Below are 18977 nucleotides of genomic sequence, written 5' to 3' on the forward strand. Positions count from 1 at the left end.
CACGTATTAACCTTAAAGGTGACATTACCCCATTGTATTATAGAATAGAAACAAAGTAAAACATTTTTACCTACCTAAGTTACACAAAATTTAATTTAAAAACATGTAATCCTAGTCTTCCCACTTGTTGAAGGTATTTATTGTAAAAAGTATCAGTTTTGTAACTGAATTGAAGGAGAAGCCAGACTTCTGAGCTCTTACACTGGGGGATTATGCTATTCCTAACCACACTGGGCTCAAGCAAGAGAGGATCGATGAAGTGTGCTGGTGATGACCTCCGTTCAAAGGAAGCAGGTAAAGTTTTTTTTTTCTCCTTACCTTTATTTTTCTTCTTTGACTTGTGCTGCAGAGAGGACTGCTGAAATGTCTGAAATCAAAAAGGGAAGGATGTTATCTGATCCTTAGAGTAATGTTTTGTTCTAATCCTTCAAAATACATTAATATACCAGGACACTTAACTTTCTAATCTCCCATGAATTAGGAAAGAATATTATCACTACACTTATTCTGGAGGCACAGACTATGAAGCATTGGTGAAAACTAAGGGTGCGTGCACGTGCACACACATACACACAGACACACACAAAACCTATGTATCGTTTCAGGAGTTTATTGTTTATTTTCAGACACTATCACATTTGACTCTCACAAAATACCTTTGAAGCAGGCTGGACAATATGAATATTACTCACTTTGCTACTCTATTAATATAAATATTTCAGCAGTTGGATCAATACTTTCTTCTTATGCCTAACTTCCATGACTCATATTCATGATTAATTGTCATAGCGATGATGTTAGCACCTTGGCTTTTTGGCTCCCATTTCCAAAGATCTTTATCTTTCCATTCCTCAGACACTCACTTCCATGACCATATGTCTTTTTTTTTTTTTTTTTTTGGTTGGTTGTGGGGCTTCAACTTTGGGCTTGGGTGCTGTCCCTCAGCTCTTCAGCTAAAGGTTAGCACTCTATTACTTGAGCCATAGGGCCAATTCTGGTTTTCTGGGGGTTTATTGGAGATAAGAGTCTCACGGACTTTCCTGCCCAGGCTGGCTTTGAACCGTGATCCTCAGATCTCGCCTCCTGAGTAGCTAGGCTTACAGGCGTGAGCCACCAGTGCCCCACTGACCATATGTTTGATATTTTAAACACTCCAATATCACCATCATTACCTCAAAACTATGTACTGAAGCTGAGTACAGGTGGGTCACACCCATAATCCTAGCTATTCAGGAAGCTGAGAACTGGAAGATTGTTTGCCTAGTCATAAAAGTCCTTGAGATTCTTTTTCCAAATACGCAAAACATCATGCTGGAGGCATAGCTCAAGCAATAGACTGCCAGCCAAGCAAGTGCTAGAGCTGGGGTTTAAACTCTAATACCAGAAAAATAATCTCTTGGGGCATCTTATTTACTGACTACACTACATTATTATACCCGTATTTCACTTTTTCATTTGATTTCCACAAAAAAATCATTATAATTGTTGCCTTGAATATGCTTTCTATACTATACTTGGCTACCTAAACGATTATCCTAGTTAAATTCACCTGTTTGGTCAATGCTAAATCCTGGAACAGCTTCATATATATGGCGCAGCAACACCACAGCTATATTGACTGATCTAGCCTTTAATTAGCCACTGTGTCTAGTCAGATAGTATACAGACTAAGATTAATTATGATAACTTCCAAGAGGAAACAGATAGAATGTATATTTTTAATTTATGGACAGTCTTTCAAAATAAATTTTTAAAATAAATTTTAAGAAACAGATTTTTCCTTTTCTTCACAAAAGCATGTCAGTAAGGGTCAGCTGGATTTTGTTTCTATAAAATTTGATGGCCTTGGTTTTCTACAATAAAAGCATATTTTATTCAGTGTCTTTAATCATAAAGCAGCATTCTACTTATAATATTTTCCACATTCTGTGAATGATTTATATAAGTCTAATGAATATAATATCATGGATGGGTACTAGCTGTAAAGATAAGGATCAGATAATTTACTGACATGCTGTGTAACCCCCAATCAATAATCACTCAAGTGTCAAAGCAATGTAAATATGAATGTGATATTTGTGTTTATATAAAAATATATATGTATGTGAGTGTGTATATGTATACACACACAAACACATACCTTTGTAGCATCCTTGCCTACAGAAATTCGTAATCAATTTTTGAGAAAAAGCATAAAAAACAAAACCCATTATTATGCGGTGTTGATTTTCTTGAGCGCATTTTGTTTTAAAATGGTAGCTCAAATAATAATCCAGGCTAGTGAGCTTAAGTATTGTTAATTTAAATACAGTTATTTCCCCTAAATTGTTTGGCTGTAAAATTACTGATTGTTTTTTTTCCTTTTCTGTTTCCACAAGTAATCATTTCAGTTTTACAGCTCATTATTTTGAAAAATGACAAAGATGGGGGTAGTTTGCTTTTTGAGAAGCTGCATGGATAACAGCTTGGAAGAATTGGGTTATATAATGTATCTCCTATTTTTTATTTTACCTCTAAGCTAGACCATGGGCCACCTGCTATGCTTTTGGCATACCGTTCCTTAGAACCTAAAGGTCTACTGCAAAAAAATCTACACAAAGATGTTTTTTATGGTCTATAAGTTTTATTTGTAAGATGCTTATGTTATCTTACCCTTTAAATATACAAACCCTAAGAAGTGCTAGGCACTCAATACAAATTTATCCATCATTCAACAACACAAAACCATAAATGTTCTTTTGTAAATATGTAAATATTACAATGAAGTTATTTTAAGAGACTTGCATGCTTTTCCAACTGATTTGCATTTTTTAAAAAATAAAATTATATTATATGCTTTTGAAAGCAATAGAAAAAATATTAGAACTATACAATCAGGTTTCTCTGCTGAAAAGTGTTAACATAGCAGACCTAAAGGTGATATCTTAGAAGCGTCTATTTGCAGGATTGGCCTTAGCTAGCCTTTGGGAATCTAAGTTTTCTATCCTGACATGAAGCTTCTCTAAATTCGGACAGTTTCGTTCACCTAGGCTTCTGAATACTCGCTTTCTTTCTGTGTCTGGAATATGGTAGTAACTAGCCAGAAATGTCTAGCTCAAAGACCAACTCAATAAAATTGTTTTTTTTTTTTTTTTTTGTCGGTTGTGGGGCTTGAACTCTGGGCTTGGGTGCTGTCCCTCAGCTCTTCAGCTCAAGGAGGGCACACTACCACTTGAGCCACAGTGCCACTTCAGGTTTTCTAGTGGTTTATTGGAGGTAAGAGTCTCACGGACTTTCTTGCCTGGGCTGGCTTTGAACCGCGATACTCAGATCTTAGCCTCCTGAGTAGTTAGGATTACAGGCGTGAACCACCAGCGCCTGGCTTCAATAAAATTCTTAGTTTTGAGTCTGTAGTGGTATTTCCTGGGAAGAATCATGTGACTGCATTTTGCTGCTAGTGAAAGTGTGCTTTCCATGACCTGTCATGAGAGTGAGACAGCATAAGAGATCTGAATATGGATTTCTCTATTCCGTGAACCTCTCTCTGTTCCTTACTGAGTTGTATACACTTGCATGTCACTGGAATTAATCTTACTGTGAATATAATCATATGTTGTGCCCTGTGAGTTCCTCGAACAAATGATCAAACATGTGAGTGATCTTAGGAACCCTGAAACAACTTTATACTATCAAAGATCCTTTACAAACTTATGTAAGAAATGTTTCACTATTCATACACATAAATAATTTCTGTATGGTGGTTTCCTCATGTCATAAGCAAGCATTTTGTTATGCATATCCTCAAGATATAAATTTATAATGTGGAGTTCTCTAGTAAGACTGAAGAAATCATTCAATCTTATTAAAGAAATTTAATTTGTACAACAATTTCAGTTTCTTAGGATGTTATACAAAATTTAATAAAAGGCATTAAATACAAACACATGAAAATAATTGATAATATAGCCAATCATTAAAGGGGCCTAAACAACTTTAAGAGAAAGGCCTGGAATCTCTGCACACCTGTTGTTAAATATATTTTTCATGAGAATGAAAATTACTAATACATCTTATTTCTGAATTTTTTTTTTTTTTTTTGGTGCGAGTCCTAGGGCTTGAACTCAGGGCCTGGGTGCTGTGCATTAGCTTATGTGCCCAAAGCTACCACTCTACTGCTTGAGCCACAGCTCCCCTTCTGGCTGGTTGGGTGCTTAATTGGAGAGAAAAGTCTCATGGACTTTCCTGCCATGGCTGGTTTCAAATCATAATCCTCAGATCTCAGCCTCCTGGGTATCTAGGATTACAGGTGTAAGCCACTGATGCCTAGCTATATTTCCATATTTTAATTTTAACTTCAGATCATCCTTCATCCAGGTTCATTTTCAAGGAAGTATATCCTTTCAAAGTCTTTGCACAGCAGTCTGTGATGGAAAATTCAAGGTTTTTTGTATTCGAAAAATATAAAAATCTTTTACTTTTGTATCATAGCTTGGCTGGGCATAGAATTAGGAGTAGAAAATAATTTTCTCTTCGCAATTTAAACCCTATTACTTTGAGTTCTTTTTTTTTTTTTTTTTTTTGGTCATGGGGCTTGAACTCTGGGCCTTGGCTCTGTCCCTGAGCTCTTCAGCTCAAGGTGAGCACTGTACCACTTAAGCCACAGCGCCACTTGTGGTTTCCTGGTGGTTAATTGGAGATTGGAGTTTCATGGACATTCCTGTCCCAGCTGGTATTGAACTGAGATCCTCAGATCTCAGCCTCCTGAGTAGCTAGCACTACAGGTGTGAGCCACCTGAGAGGCGCCTGGCTTTACTTTGTGTTCTTTTGGCATTTATTTAAAACATCTATAGCTACTCTTGTCATCTCCTAAAATCTCTTTTAGCTCGTAAACAGTTTCTCTTCTTAATATTCTGCAAGTTCACTATAATGTCTAGGTTATCATTTATCTTAATCTTTATTATTTATGGGGCCGCTCTGAAAGTGTTACTTTAATTCTGAGCATTTTCAGCCATTGTCACTTCGAATGGTGTTCTTTACTAACTTCTCTTTATTTTTTTCCATTTATTTTCTTTGTGTCTTTCATGCTTTTCACCCTTTAACATTTCTGCAGTGTCATTTAGGTAAATTCATCTACAATCTTTCAATTTTTGAATTCTTTCACTCTGTCTTACTGGATCTAGTCTCAAGTTGATCTTAGCTGTAATGTTTACTTCACTGCAATATTTTACATTTCTAGGATATCTAGTGGGTACTGGTTTAAAAAATACCTTGTGTTTGATCTTTTTGATTTTATTTCAAAATTTATTTTAAGGAATTTTCTGAGTGAATGACTCATATTTTCATTTATTATAGAAACAAATCATCTGCTTGTTTAGTTCATTGTCCTTAAGCCTTAATTTTCTGAAGATGTTTTGGGATTTTAGCTTAAGTGGAAGGTTCTTCCTGAAAGGAAGTTTCTTTTTATACTCACTTGTCTAAAGACTTTTTCTGCCTGTTGCCTTTATTTCTTGTGTTTTCAGATACTCACCAAGCTTTTAGTTGTGATATGGATTGTTGTGTCATTCTTGTAGCCCAAGTGAGAGAGGTGTGTCTCTCAGAAAGTCTCATGGTTTTATGTAAAGATCTGACTATGCTCCTTGTGGATACAGTGACATTCAGCTCAATACAAGCTGAATTTGCTCAGTGAATCAATCATTAGCTTCCCAACATTGCTGAACCTCATCTTTTCTTTGATACTCATTAGAAAAGACTCCTCTTGCCAGTTATTTCTATCTCTTCTGGACTCAGTTCCTAGTAGATACATAACTTCAGTTACTAATTGTTAAGGAGAATTTTCATCTCTTTAACAGTAGATCTCATTTTTACTACGATCATATCTTTTTGTTTTACTGCTGTGTATTTTTGGTAGGCTGAGTGTGAAGGTGTATGTGTAGGAGTAAAGGGGCACATGTCATGTGTGTATACAATGTAAAACATAAGTGAGCAATGCTTACAGACTACTAAAATCAATTCCTTTTCTAAGTAGTTTTGAACCCCAATTCTTAAAAAAAAAACTCTATTCTGTTTTCCTCATCATCTAATCTTCTAATATTCTCATATTACAGTGATCATCTGAGTGATGATTCTAATATTACAGTGATCATCTGAGTAGAATTTCTTTGAACTTTATAAGACTAATTCACAAAGTATTGCTCATTAACAACTTATGAATCTGTATTATCAACCAGAACTTCTTGACTGAGCTTCTGCCTCCTAGTTCAATTGATTTCATGTGTAAAAATCTTAGTTCATGATAGTCACCATTTGTCAACTAACTCTATCCTAGTTAGTCTTGTATACCTGTGTAAATGGCAATTCCATTTTTTTCCATCTATACTGGCTCAGGTGATAAGCTGTGGAGACGATTCTTTTGTTTCTTTACATCCCATAACCAGTTCATGTCCAATCTATGTCACCTTCATCTTTCAAACCTATTTACAACCTCTTAACATTTATTACCACAGTGGTCTAAGCTTCCATCGTCTCCTACTTGTAATACTCAAATACTCCTCACTGTCTTCCATGCTTGTGCTCTTTCGCTCCCTAGTTGTAGCACAAGACGCAGGGTGATCTTATTAAAATGTTTTGTATAAAACTCTCCAATGCCTTTTCATTTCACTGTAAAAACAAATCTTTATCTCCTCAATAATTCCTGGCTCTGTTACCTTTTTTTTTTTTTTTTTTTGGGTCCGGTCGTGGGGCCTGAACTCTGGGCCTGGGCTCTGTCCCTCAGCTCTTCAGCTCAAGGCTAGCGCTCTACCACTTGAGCCACAGCGCCACTTCCGGATTTTTTCTTTTTGCTTATGTGGTGCTGGGGAATCGAACCCAGGGCCTCATGCATGCAAGGCAAGCACTCTACCACTGAGCCACCTCCCCAGCCCCTCTGTTACCTTTGTTTACTGCTCTCATCCTTGTTTACTTTATTCCAGCCACACTGGTTGATCCCAGATCATGCCAAGTAAAATCCCACACCAGTTTTTATCCTTGCTGTTCCCTCTGTCTGAAATGTTCTCTGCCCATATACTATTGTGACTTACTCCTTCACCTTCTTTAGGTCATTAGTCAAACGCCTACTGTTTACTAAATTCTTTCTATTACTCCCATTGTTCTTGGCACTTTGTTCTCCATCTCTGATTTATTTTTCCCTTCAGTATGTAACATAATTTAAAGTACTTATTTATTAATCAAGACTTGTTTGCAAATATGAATTCTATTACAGAAGGGGAATTCTTCCTGTTTTATACATTGCTTTATACTCTGTCTAGAAGAGGACCTGGCACAGAGTAGATACTCAATAACTATTGGCCCAGTGAATGAATATTAAATAAAGTAGCAGCAAAGAGAACAGGATATAATGATAATAAGCTGAATGCTAATCTGAAAAATGTCCTCGAGTATATGCAAGTATATGCAAATGTATTAACTGAAAAATGGCAGATTCAAGGGAGATCTGAAATAGTGTAATTCCTTACAATGTCAAAATCAAAGTTCAGCAAAACAAAACACCAGGAAGTGGGTACTTGAAAGAGGCAGCGTAGGGTCAATGGGAAACAAAGAGAGGAAGAATGCAGTCAAGAACCCAATGCATTTCCTACAAAATTAAGGAGTGCGAGAAGGGGGAGTAGAGGAGAGATTGGTGAGAACGTTGAATGGAGTGACATTAATCGAGATATATTGTATTCGTAAGTTGCTTCATTAAAAGGAAACCCCTTTGTATAAAAGATAATTTAAAAAGGAAAAAAAGTCTATGTGGTGGGTGGTGGACAAGTGCTATCTTCTTTCTAGATCACGTATGGTACATTACTGAAAGTTCTGCTCTTTAATAGATCATTTAAAAACATACAAAAAAGTTCCTTTATATCCATTCTCCTTTAGCATTACTTGTACTGAGATTGTCAGTGCATTTAACACTTTAAATTCAAGATGTAGCTGGCAAAAGTATATTATATCTGTGTCAAAAGATATTTATGCAAATAATTATATGATGAATTATGAATGGATGTGTTGAAATCATAATTCTGTCCATAAAAATAGAATGTGCCAAAATAAAAGGCCATTATGAAAGTATTGTTGATCCTCTTCTTAACCATGGTAATGCATGCAACAGTATTCTGTGTGGCTATAATAGATCCCTGTTTCAGACATTTGCCTGAAAAGACCATTTGTCTTTCATTTTGTCCACAGATGTTCTGTTCAAACTCCATTCTCCCCTCTTTTGGATGGATAAGTGTTGGGGGAGGGTAATTTGGGTCATTCTTTTCCTAAAAATTTCAGAAGCATTTATTTTAATTGTGGAAGAAAATGACAGTTTCTGTGTTACATTTTGAAAGCTCAGCTAGTATTAAATTCTTCTCAAGTTGAAAATTGCCACAGTTATGGAAAATTTTGCAATCAAAATATTCTCTTGTTGCAATATGGAAACTTTCTCTTACTGTAATTTTCTGCAAAGTTCCAAGATTTCTTCAGTCACTAGTCAAACCAATGGCTTCTTTCTTTTATGTAAGAAGGTGTTTAGCATTTTCAAACACTTGGGATAAATGAGAGCTGCTTCCACATATTTATTTTTTAAATAAAAACCAAAATTCTTTGAGAATTTTACACAGAAAACATTTTCTGTGATTATTGTTTGTTGGTAGAAAAAAATTATACATACAAGCAAGTGGAGTAAGATACTAATGGAACTAAGTATTAAGAAATCTTCAATTTATAAGAAATATTGTTCTAGAGCTTCACAAGATGACCTTGCCCATCTGATGCATGAAAGAAAATGTTGAAGCAAAGAGAGGTAAGGGCTGTGGTACTGCATATATGCTAAGTAGTGGGATGTGGAAGTTTCCCACTGAAACCTGCCTAAGCTAGAAGGAATTTTACATTTCGCTATTCCCTTCTCTGTTTGGTTTTAGATTTGGGATAGCCACAAATTCAATTTCTGTGAACTTGGAAAATAAGGGAAGCGGTAACCCTTATGTTTTGAAGGTCCGTGTATGGTGTTAGTCACTGCCATGGTCCATACATGTTGTCAGTTTTTCTTGGCTTGCAAGTTTTTCTTGGTTTGGTTTGTTAGCAGCCAGTTTTGCAACTCCTTCAGCTCCTACCAGATCTTCACTTCATCTGACACTTGACTAGGAGCCTATGAATCTTCATAATGAAGGAGTTGAAATTGGAAGCAATTCAATTTGTACACACAGGTTCTAGTTTACCTTGTTTACCCCTCCCTCCACATCCAGATTTTCTTTGTAAGTCTCGAGAGACTTAACAAGCTCTTCAAATGTCACTTAGTGATTCTGCCTCTGTGGTTGAACCTTATCTGATATATTTATCAGTGCCCAAAGGAAATGTGCAGATTTTTAGTCATGGAAGGCTACCTGATTTACTCATTTGGATGTACTTTTCCTTATAGGAAATGAACAGTATCATTTCTGTAATATAAACTAAAATGAGTGAGAGGAATATCATTATGTTGTTCTTGCTGATTAATTAGGGCTCAGAAATGCATCTAGGTTTATACATCATAAATCATATGTTCTATAATAACAACATTATTCTTGGCCACTTGAATTTTTGTAAAGACATTCCCCTTTACTGTTGAACTGGTACTAACCATTGTCTTTGGGACTACTCTAGATTTATGATAGTAGAAGAATCCATAGGAAGACAGTTTATTTTCCTGTTTACTATGGTGGTGACCCTTATATTAATTGATCTTCATTCAGTGGGATTTAAAAAATAGAAATTGAAATGGTGTCTTCACTATTGTGGAGCCCTTTGAATGCAATTCTACTAGGATCCTACTTGTGGCTTATTTGCTGTGGTAGAGCTGTAAGAAGTCTGTAAGAAATCAGATTGGATTTACTGGGCTATGTAAGAAGAGAATGACTAAATTAATGAATTTTAATTTATAGAAATAATGACAATACCAACTTCATAGGGTCATTTTCGGGATAATGTATAAGTTTTTAGTATAGATAATTTGTGTGTGTGTGTGTGTGCTGGTCCTAGGCCTTGAACTCAAGGACTTAGCATTTTCCCTGAGCTTTTATACTTAACGCTAGCACTCTACCACTAGAGCCACAGCTCCACTTCTAGCTTTTTGCTGGCTAATTGGAGATAAGAGCTCATGAACTTTTCTGTCTAAATTATGTTTTTTTTTTCAAAAAAATGTTTGGATGACAAGCATGTTGGGCTCTTTGGAAGGAAATGACTGGGAAAGGAAGCAAGTAAGGACCAAATAGAAGTGATAAGGTAGGATCTGTGAGAGAGCTAAACTTGTTGCAGCCCCTGTAGCTTAGAATATTCAGCAAGCTTTGTTTTCAGGTCAAAAGATAATGGCATTAAATTTCTTGTTCACTCATTCATTAATCATTCACAGTTTTATTGAGAATTTATAAGCTACTGAACAAAATGGAGATGCTGCTTCTTTCCATCATAGATACAGACATACCTGTCCTAACATGTATATGAGAAAAGGCACTAAGGTGACCTTCAAATAAACAAGGATAATTATAAATAACAACAAAGTTTTTCAGGAAAAAGTACTGGTTGCTAAGACAATATAATAAGAGAAACTTCAGGGATCTCCCAGAAATTTAAGGTTTAGATAGTCAGGGGAAAGAAGGAGTAAAAAGATAAGAGCTGCTGGACAATCCTGCTGGTTAGAGCAAAGCAAATTATTTCCTTTTATGTAAGTTTAGGAAAAAACAGTGGAAGAACAAATACATGAAATTCATCTTAAGATACCTATTTTATAATACTGTAAATTTGAAATCTTTGTATCATATAAACATTTATGTAGTGATTGCTAAGAAGAATAAAGGACTAAAGCAAATAATATATGTCATGCTTTGTGTTTTTTTATTGGGCCGCTTTCCAAAATGTATCATCACTAAGTATTATAATCCAGGTCTGTTTATTAGGAACATTTCACACGCGTGTGCGTGCGTGTACACACACACACAGTAGATTTTTAAAGTGTATCCTGATGCTTATAAGATTTTACTATTAAATTCATACTAGATAGTCTCTAAATTGAACTCAATTTTTCAAACTACACGGAGCTAGAATTACAGAGATAGTAGCCTAGGAAACTCAATACCTAATCTTCATAATCTTCTTCAATTCAGTTCTAGTCCATTAAAATGACTATATTATCCAAAGGAAAAATTAATAAAAATGCTTAGTGGCTCATCATGAAGGTGATTAGATTGCATATTGATACTGATCTTATTTGTTCAGGAAAACATAAGGATTTTTTCCACTTTTAAACAAGTGTGTACAGAGAGATTTAAAAAGTAAAACAATTGCTGTGAAATATAAAAACATATCATTTAAGTGTATGCTGTTTTTCCTACAAGGACCAAACAACTTAAGTTTAATGTTTTGTAGTTCCAGCAATAGGTCATATTGAACAGCTACAGTAATCATTCTGTATGTTTTACTAATTCAATAAAATGTAGTAACAGAAAGCAAAGATAAATCTGGAATGTCTACCATGTACAAAGCATCAGGGAAAAATATAAAAGGACTCCTGGAGTAGGTGATTTACATTCTACCATGACAATAGCACACATGCATGTTTTCACAATAGTTTTGGGTAAATCATTTAACCTGAGCTTGAGTTTTGTTCTTCGGACACAGACTTTTAAATTGTTATTATAAATGTGATATACAGAGGTGTTATAGTTATGTAAGTCAGGTAATGAGTACATTTCCTTTTGAACAATGTCTTCCCTTCCCTTACTCTCTCTGGACATAGATTTTGGGGAAAAAAGCAAAATTTGCATGGTTCAAAAGATAGAAGAAAACATGGAAATTTCCTTGGTAATTGCCGACACACTAAATAAGTGCAAGGTGAGATCCTCAAGGAGCTCATAAAATCCAACAATGAAATTCTTTCTTTTGAACACTGGATATCCAATGTTCTCATCCAGGTGTGTAGAATACTTTTTTTTCTGCCAAGGATCATTTTCCTATTTATACCATGGTTATGGGCCATACAAAGTTATCAATACAGGCAAACCGCCTTGAGTAGGCAAGAAGCATGTATCTTTCTTGTTTCATACCAAATGGTTTTACCAGCCTTATTCTACCCTCTGGCCAGATGTTCACTATGTCTGTATGATATACATATCCAATACAAACTATTATTTCACTTCTTTCAACAATGAGAACAGAGGAAGTATCTAGCTTTCTATTCTGGAACTGGTGAGTCAGTTTTGTAAGGAAGTATATCTTCTCCTCTACAGGTTAACAGCAATCCTTACACTTTGCTAACCCTCTGTCAAAAATTAGTTGAGAAAGATGGAAATAACTATTGGAAATATCACAATAGACTCAAGACACATAATGCAAATAGGAGGCAAATGTAGACTTAAATAAACTAGATGTGAAGTACTAGACTGAGCTCTCTATACACCAAAATAAATAATGGCTTTCAGAAAGATCACAGCAATTTACACACCTAGACAATACTCACAGTTCTTTTAATTATCACTGAGTCATTTTTACTATTTTCCTTTCCTCATTATATATACAATGTATACAACATACATCTGTCTGGATATGCATGACAGAATGGAACAGGCTTAATATTTAAATGTATATTCACTGGATTACCACTCTTTTTATGATTAAAACCTGTCTCTTAATAGATGACATGTTCTGGGTTAAATCAGTCTCTTATTCTCTTTCTAGCCTTATCCCTCACTACAAACTTTTCTTTCAAATAGGCTTGCTGTTTCTCATCTTCAGACCTTTGCTCAGGCTAGTACTTATGAGTGGAACAGAGATTCTAGAGGAAAGTGTTGAAATAATTCTGATGATGACTGGTGATAATAATGTACATACTTGGAAGAGTATTGATTTCATACTCATTTCAAATGTCAGTGGAAAAATAAAAAATTATGGACTGTTTCAGTTTGGCTTATCTTGTTCAATATTATATTTGGTTCCATCATTTTCTTGCATATGACATTATTTTATTTTTCCTTATGGCTGAGTAATATTCCATAGTGTATGTGTATGTATGTATATACATATGTACATGAGTATGTGTATATCTCCTACACTATATTTTCTTCATCCATTCATTAGTTGTTGGGTACCTCAGCTGCAATAAACATGTGTATACAGGTGTAAAAAATAAAAATTCTCTTTAAGTCTTTAGCCCACTATTTTCAGGTCGTTGTTGTTATTGTTGTTGTTGTTGGTGGTGGTGTGTGTGTATGCATGTGTGTGCCAGTCCTGGGGCTTGAGCTCCGAGCCTGTGCACTGTCACTGAACTTTTCTGCTCAAGGCTATTGTTCCACCACTTGAGCGACAGCCCCACTTCTGGATTTTTTTGATTAGATAATTAGAGATAAGTTTCATAGACTATCCTGCCAGAGTTGGCTCTGAACTACAATTTTCATATCTCATCCTACTGAGTAGCTAGGATTATAGACATGAGCTTATATTTCAGTCAGTATGAGCTCATGCTTATACTTCAGTACCTGGCTTATATTTCAGTCATTTAAAGGAGTAGAATTAACTGCAGCATTAGATTTGTGGACAGAAAGAGGTTTGGAGTATAGAGAGAGTAGACAATTAGGTACCTAAGCTAATGATACTTCTATCTACTTAAAGAGATATATTTTGTTCACTCTAGTGTTTTTTGAGAATAAAAGTCATTAGATCTTTTCACATCTTGTTATATCTGGATGGTACACTTCCAAGAATATGGTAGATTGAAGCTTTTGATCCTTTGAGTATCAAGTACAATTGTTCAAATTACTGCTTAAGAACATTTAGTCTATGTTTTTCAAGAGCTCCTAATTAGAAGCTCTAGTTTTATTGTCATAACCAGCTCCCTTTAACTGAAGTGGCCTAATATGGATTTTTAAAAGTAACTGTCTGGCTCTTCTGCTTTTGACACCTCAATTGATGCTCTCCAATGAAGAACTAACAGATCTGATCATACAGCTTTGAAGGTCAAAACTCTTCAATAGTTCTTTATTACTTCAGGAAAGTCTAAGTACTTCATCATAAAATTCCTGCTCTAAACCCTGTATGTTTCCAGGCCTATCTACTTCCCCTTCCTCAAACAATAACTCTCAATTTTTAGTGAAGTATCAATTCTGAACCATATGAATAAACCCCCTGGAATATATTATATTCTTTACTTCTCAATGGCACACCTGCATTGTCTTTTCACTGAAATATTGTTATTTATTTTTCATTCTTCACCCAATTGCTGTCCATTGTGAAGTCTTTTCTCATTTCCCCTGAAAAGCAAGGCTCTATTTTCCCTAAGATACTTGTATACTTTCTGTACTCACCCATTAAAACATTTAAACTATACTGGAACTCTCAGTCTATCTTTCTCCCTTTATAATGGAGTTTTCTGTATTCCAGTTTTTACCTCTAATACTATGTTCACATCTAGCACATAGCAGAGGCTCATATTTAAATGGAAATGGAATCATACATACACAAATATTCTATCTTTAATTTTGAATTATCACATGAAGCGTATTAATCTAATTAATCAGTGAATAGAATTTTATGCACCTTATTTCAATAAAAATCTAACCTGATAAAATATAGAAACTCATTGCACATATGAACAGAAGAACAAATGAATAATCCATCATTTTTAGAGGCAAACCTTAAAGTCAGTATCTTTTTTGAAAATCTGACAGCAGAGTAAAAACAATTTGGAATTTATCAAGAAAATGTCACTTGCCTCCCATGAAAAGATGTATCAAAGGCTTCTGAAATTTGACTTACATGGTATAATGTGGTCTCCGGCACAGGTGTGCCCATGATGTCTTGTCTTAGAGCATCCATTTGCAAACTAGGTAGCAATGAATAGTGAGTTGGGCTATTAATCTTATCGCCCTTCTTTTTCGACTTCTTTCCTGTATCTTTCTTGCTGTTTCTCTGAAACATGTATTCTTCTTGAGCAATTTTTTCATTGCTCATGTATCGAAGAAGAGAGTTTTCTATATAAAAAGAGATAATTAAACCAATATCAATATGCATGTACCACACATTTAGCATTCATTTCCAGTTGTGCCATTCGATTTCATTTCAGAACTTTAGCTTGACTTAACTTGCAAAATATGTAGTGAAAATATAGTAGGTATTAATTTGGTATGATAGGAAAAGAATAAAGAGCCTATTGGTTACCTTTCCTGGACTTCTCTTTGGACTGTCTATATCAGAATTGCATGTGGAACTAGAATCAGAAGTTCTGGGTACGTGGTTCTTAAAATTTGTAACAAGATCCCCAGGAGGATTGTTCTTGTTTGGTGATGAACAATGGCCTATGGCATGCTAGGTAGCACACTCGCAGTAGTATGCACATTATGAAGCAATAGCCAGGAAACTTAGTTCATAAAATCTCTGCTTGAATTATTAGTCAACACTCAGTACTTCATACAGCATTTTATATAAGATGATAGTATAATATGAAGTCCCAAAAGAGAGACTGAGAGATGGCAAATGATAATTGCTTTAAATATTTTTGATTTATTATATAAAATGAATGAAATTAGAAACCAAAGCTTGGAAAATAGAACGAATACATAGATCTAGAGGAATCTGTCAGTGTTCCTGGATGTATCCACATTTTCAGAAATTCTCACTCCATAAAACAAGTGCTATACAGACTAATGCAGCAGATATTCATGCTTGCTTGTCCATGTGGTCTGTGGAATTGTAAAGTAATGAAATCAATTCTGTAAGTTGGCTAAAAATAACAGGCAAACAGGTCAAACATACCATGATGGAAGTTAAATGAGTTTAGGTTCTACGAACATTTTTTAAATACATCTATAACCTTGTGGCTCTTCCTTTCAAAAAGTGGAAGTAACAGTATGTCCATCTGGTCCCACCATATCCACACTTTGTCAAATCCTACTTACTAGTGAGACTTCCTTTAGCTTACCTCAATAGCAGGGTAAGTGAACATAAAAACTTACTTCTGGTAGGTACTTCAAGAGTAGCCCCACCCCCACGTAAGATTACCCTGAACAGCAAACAGAACAGAAAAAAAAAAGCAAATCAGCTTCCCCCTCCCATTTCTACACGGTTTTTGTTAGTGTCACTGGCCCAGTTTCCATTAGCTTTTTTTCCTCCACATACTTCAATTTTCATTCTGAGTTTTTATCAATACAAAAGAAGTAAAGATGTCTTTGAATCAAAGGAGACTGGGGATAAATTTTTTTATTCACCAAACTGAAGTCTTTCTCACAGTTTCACCCTTCTGACCTTGATTTTTGAAATTTTAGCTTGCAATGAACAATCAGACAATCATTTTCACCCTGTAATTATTTGCCTTGAATCCCCTTAGAAGGCGTTCATAGAAGATATCTATTTGGTAAGGGGTCAAGATAGTCAAATGCTGGATTGTTTTGATTGTGCTGCATAACCAGTTTGTGTTTGCTAATGCCATACAACCTACTTAAAGAACATTTCATTTTTCTCAGTGTCAAACAACCCAGCCTACACTGAAATTCTAGAACACTTACCTCTTCTACTATCTCTCTTCATCTTATTTGGATCTTCATAGTCCCCCACCCAATTATATTCCACTGGCATAGATATAGGTCGTAGCTTGCCTAAACACAGAGAACAAAGTTCACATCACATTGTTTTTCCCCCATGCCTGCTCAGACTTACACTGATTTTTACCTACACTGTACAAAACACACTCACTCATATGCAACCTTGTAGTTGGCATTTGTATATATGAAGAAAATGTGTGTTTTGAGTCAGAAGGGGAACTGCCTCTAGCAATTGCTTTGGTAATAATGTAAACTTAAAAGTAATTTTATAAATAAAGAATAGCCTATGTTTACTTTCTTAGTAGACTCAGACATTAAGAGTATGATCCTTTACAAAGAGGATCATTAGTTTCATAATTTTATTTCATTTTCAGAAACTGATCCGTTTTATTCTATAATGTCCAAATGTCTATCTCCAGATAGGCAACTTTCAAGATGCAGCTTCTTGTGCTTTACCTACCAGGACATTAGCCCATTATTTAATGTTGGAACATCAGAAGGCTAAATTTCATCTTTATTGCCTTCTAACTCAAGAAACCCTGCATTTTGCATATCACTATGCTTCAATAATATAGCTACCATCTCTTTCATATCCTATAGGTTGGTCTGTCTCCATGTACCATTTTTGTTGCAATGAGGATGTCTAGTTTATGAATCCTTGCAATACTGCTTTAACCTGTTCTAGAAGTCATGGCAAAGACTTTAAGGATAACATTTTGGCAGGGTTGCAATGTATTTTTATTATTCATTTGGATATTCCTGAACCATAAAACAGCCAAAAAAGTCACCTGAAAACTTCAAAAGCATACCTAGCATAATTCCTGGCATGAGATAGTTGTTTAATAAAATTGGAATGAATAACAACTAGAAATTTGCACAGGGATGGATCATAAAAATAATGATTGATAATCCTAATAACAATAAAAACAGAACTATTTATTCTATGTATGTCTTCACAATTATGAGAAATACATAGGCTAGGTTTGGTGAACACCTGTCATCTCAAGCTACTTAGGAGACAGAGATCAGGAGGACCAAGGATTGAGGGCAGCTTGGGCAAAACATTTGTGAGACATCACCTCAGCAGACAAGTTGGGTGTGGTAGTTTGTAATCTCAGCTATGCAGGAGGCATAGGTAAGAGGATCAGTCTAGGCTAGCCTTGGGGGGGATGGGGAAAGATGAGAATTTATCCAAAAATAAGGCAAAGATAGTCTCCAGGCTTAGCTTAAATTGTAGAAAGGCTGTTTAGTAAGGATGAAGCCCCAAGTTCAAATATAAAGGTTGCCAAAAATGTGAAGAAATTTACTACCATAAACTTCATATTCCAATGGAACAGTAACAGGTTATGTGACTTGCTTAAGGAAACACAGCTGGTAAGTGCCAAGTATTAGTAGTCAAATCCAGGTCTGAAATAATCACTTCTGTTACAATTCTAGGTGGCTTCAATACTTATCATCTGACATTCTGACCTCTCAAGTTTCTTAAGGTTGTTTTTCCCATTCACTGTTGCAGTCATCTACAAAAGTTGCAATCCCTCCAGTTATCTTACTTTCCAACGACCACTTTCTGCATTTCTGCTATAATCTCAAGAGAATTCCAAAACAGTCCTTCCTCCTTTAATGTGCTGACTTTTTCCACTAGCATTTTTCAGTTAACTTCTTTTCTCTCCTTTTCCCTCCTTGCTCAGTTACATTTAATGATCAGTTGTTATAATCACACAATGTTTATTTCATGACCTTTTTATGCACCAGTCACAAATAAATTCAATTAAAAGTTTAGGAAATGTTTACTTCTATTCTTAAGGATATTATACCAATCTTACATCTTATATACACTTACAATTAATTTAATAAGCTTTGCTGCATTTTTAAAGTATGAGAATAAGCTGGATATGATAAAATTATTAATGACCTTACAATGTAGGATTTATTCAATGGCTTCCTTTCAATGAGTGCAACTGCTTTTATAAATGATCACTTAAGATTACAAGATACTTATGGGATGTATCTCTGCTCATTTACACAGAAGGAATTTGAATGAGATGGTAGAGGTCAGTATATTCTGCCCATCAGGATAGGTAACGATTTGAGGAAAAGGTTGTTTTTGTAATGATTTGAGGAAAACGTTGTTGTTCCCCCCCCCCCCACCATCTATTCTATTGCTTGGCAGAATCCATCCTCCAGATTTCCAAGGTTCTAAATGCTATATTTTCAGAGTGCCTACAAAGTATTTCTTTAGGGTTTTAAAAATAAAATCCATCTCAGCATGGACATTGAAACTGAAGCAGTTAAGAAAAAAATCTTTTGAAAAGTGAAAAATCCAGTATGGAGTGAGTTGTTTTATTTGCTATACATTTCATGCATTTTACAAAACTATTTTGATATTTTTAGAAGAGTTGACATGTTGTTTAGTGA

General features: G+C 35.1%; 1 protein-coding gene across 4 annotated transcripts in view; it reads right to left on the bottom strand.

The window, feature by feature from the left end:
* The window catches only part of Cnksr2 (connector enhancer of kinase suppressor of Ras 2), a 218098-nt gene that overhangs the window by 57240 nt on the left and 141881 nt on the right, over positions 1-18977 (bottom strand). For 2 of the 4 annotated variants that reach the window (XM_042670198.1, XM_042670196.1), the window contains 3 exons: positions 16527-16616; positions 14782-14996; positions 319-367 (listed from right to left, as the gene is read on the bottom strand). In XM_042670198.1, coding sequence (XP_042526132.1) covers positions 319-367; positions 14782-14996; positions 16527-16616 — 354 coding nt within the window. The remainder of the gene's footprint in view (positions 1-318; positions 368-14781; positions 14997-16526; positions 16617-18977) is intronic. The other 2 variants (XM_042670199.1, XM_042670197.1) reach the window with 1 other exon arrangement.

This window comes from Dipodomys spectabilis, unplaced genomic scaffold (assembly GCF_019054845.1).
Source record: "Dipodomys spectabilis isolate Male_0828 unplaced genomic scaffold, ASM1905484v1 ptg000526l, whole genome shotgun sequence".
Lineage (NCBI taxonomy): Eukaryota > Metazoa > Chordata > Mammalia > Rodentia > Heteromyidae > Dipodomys > Dipodomys spectabilis.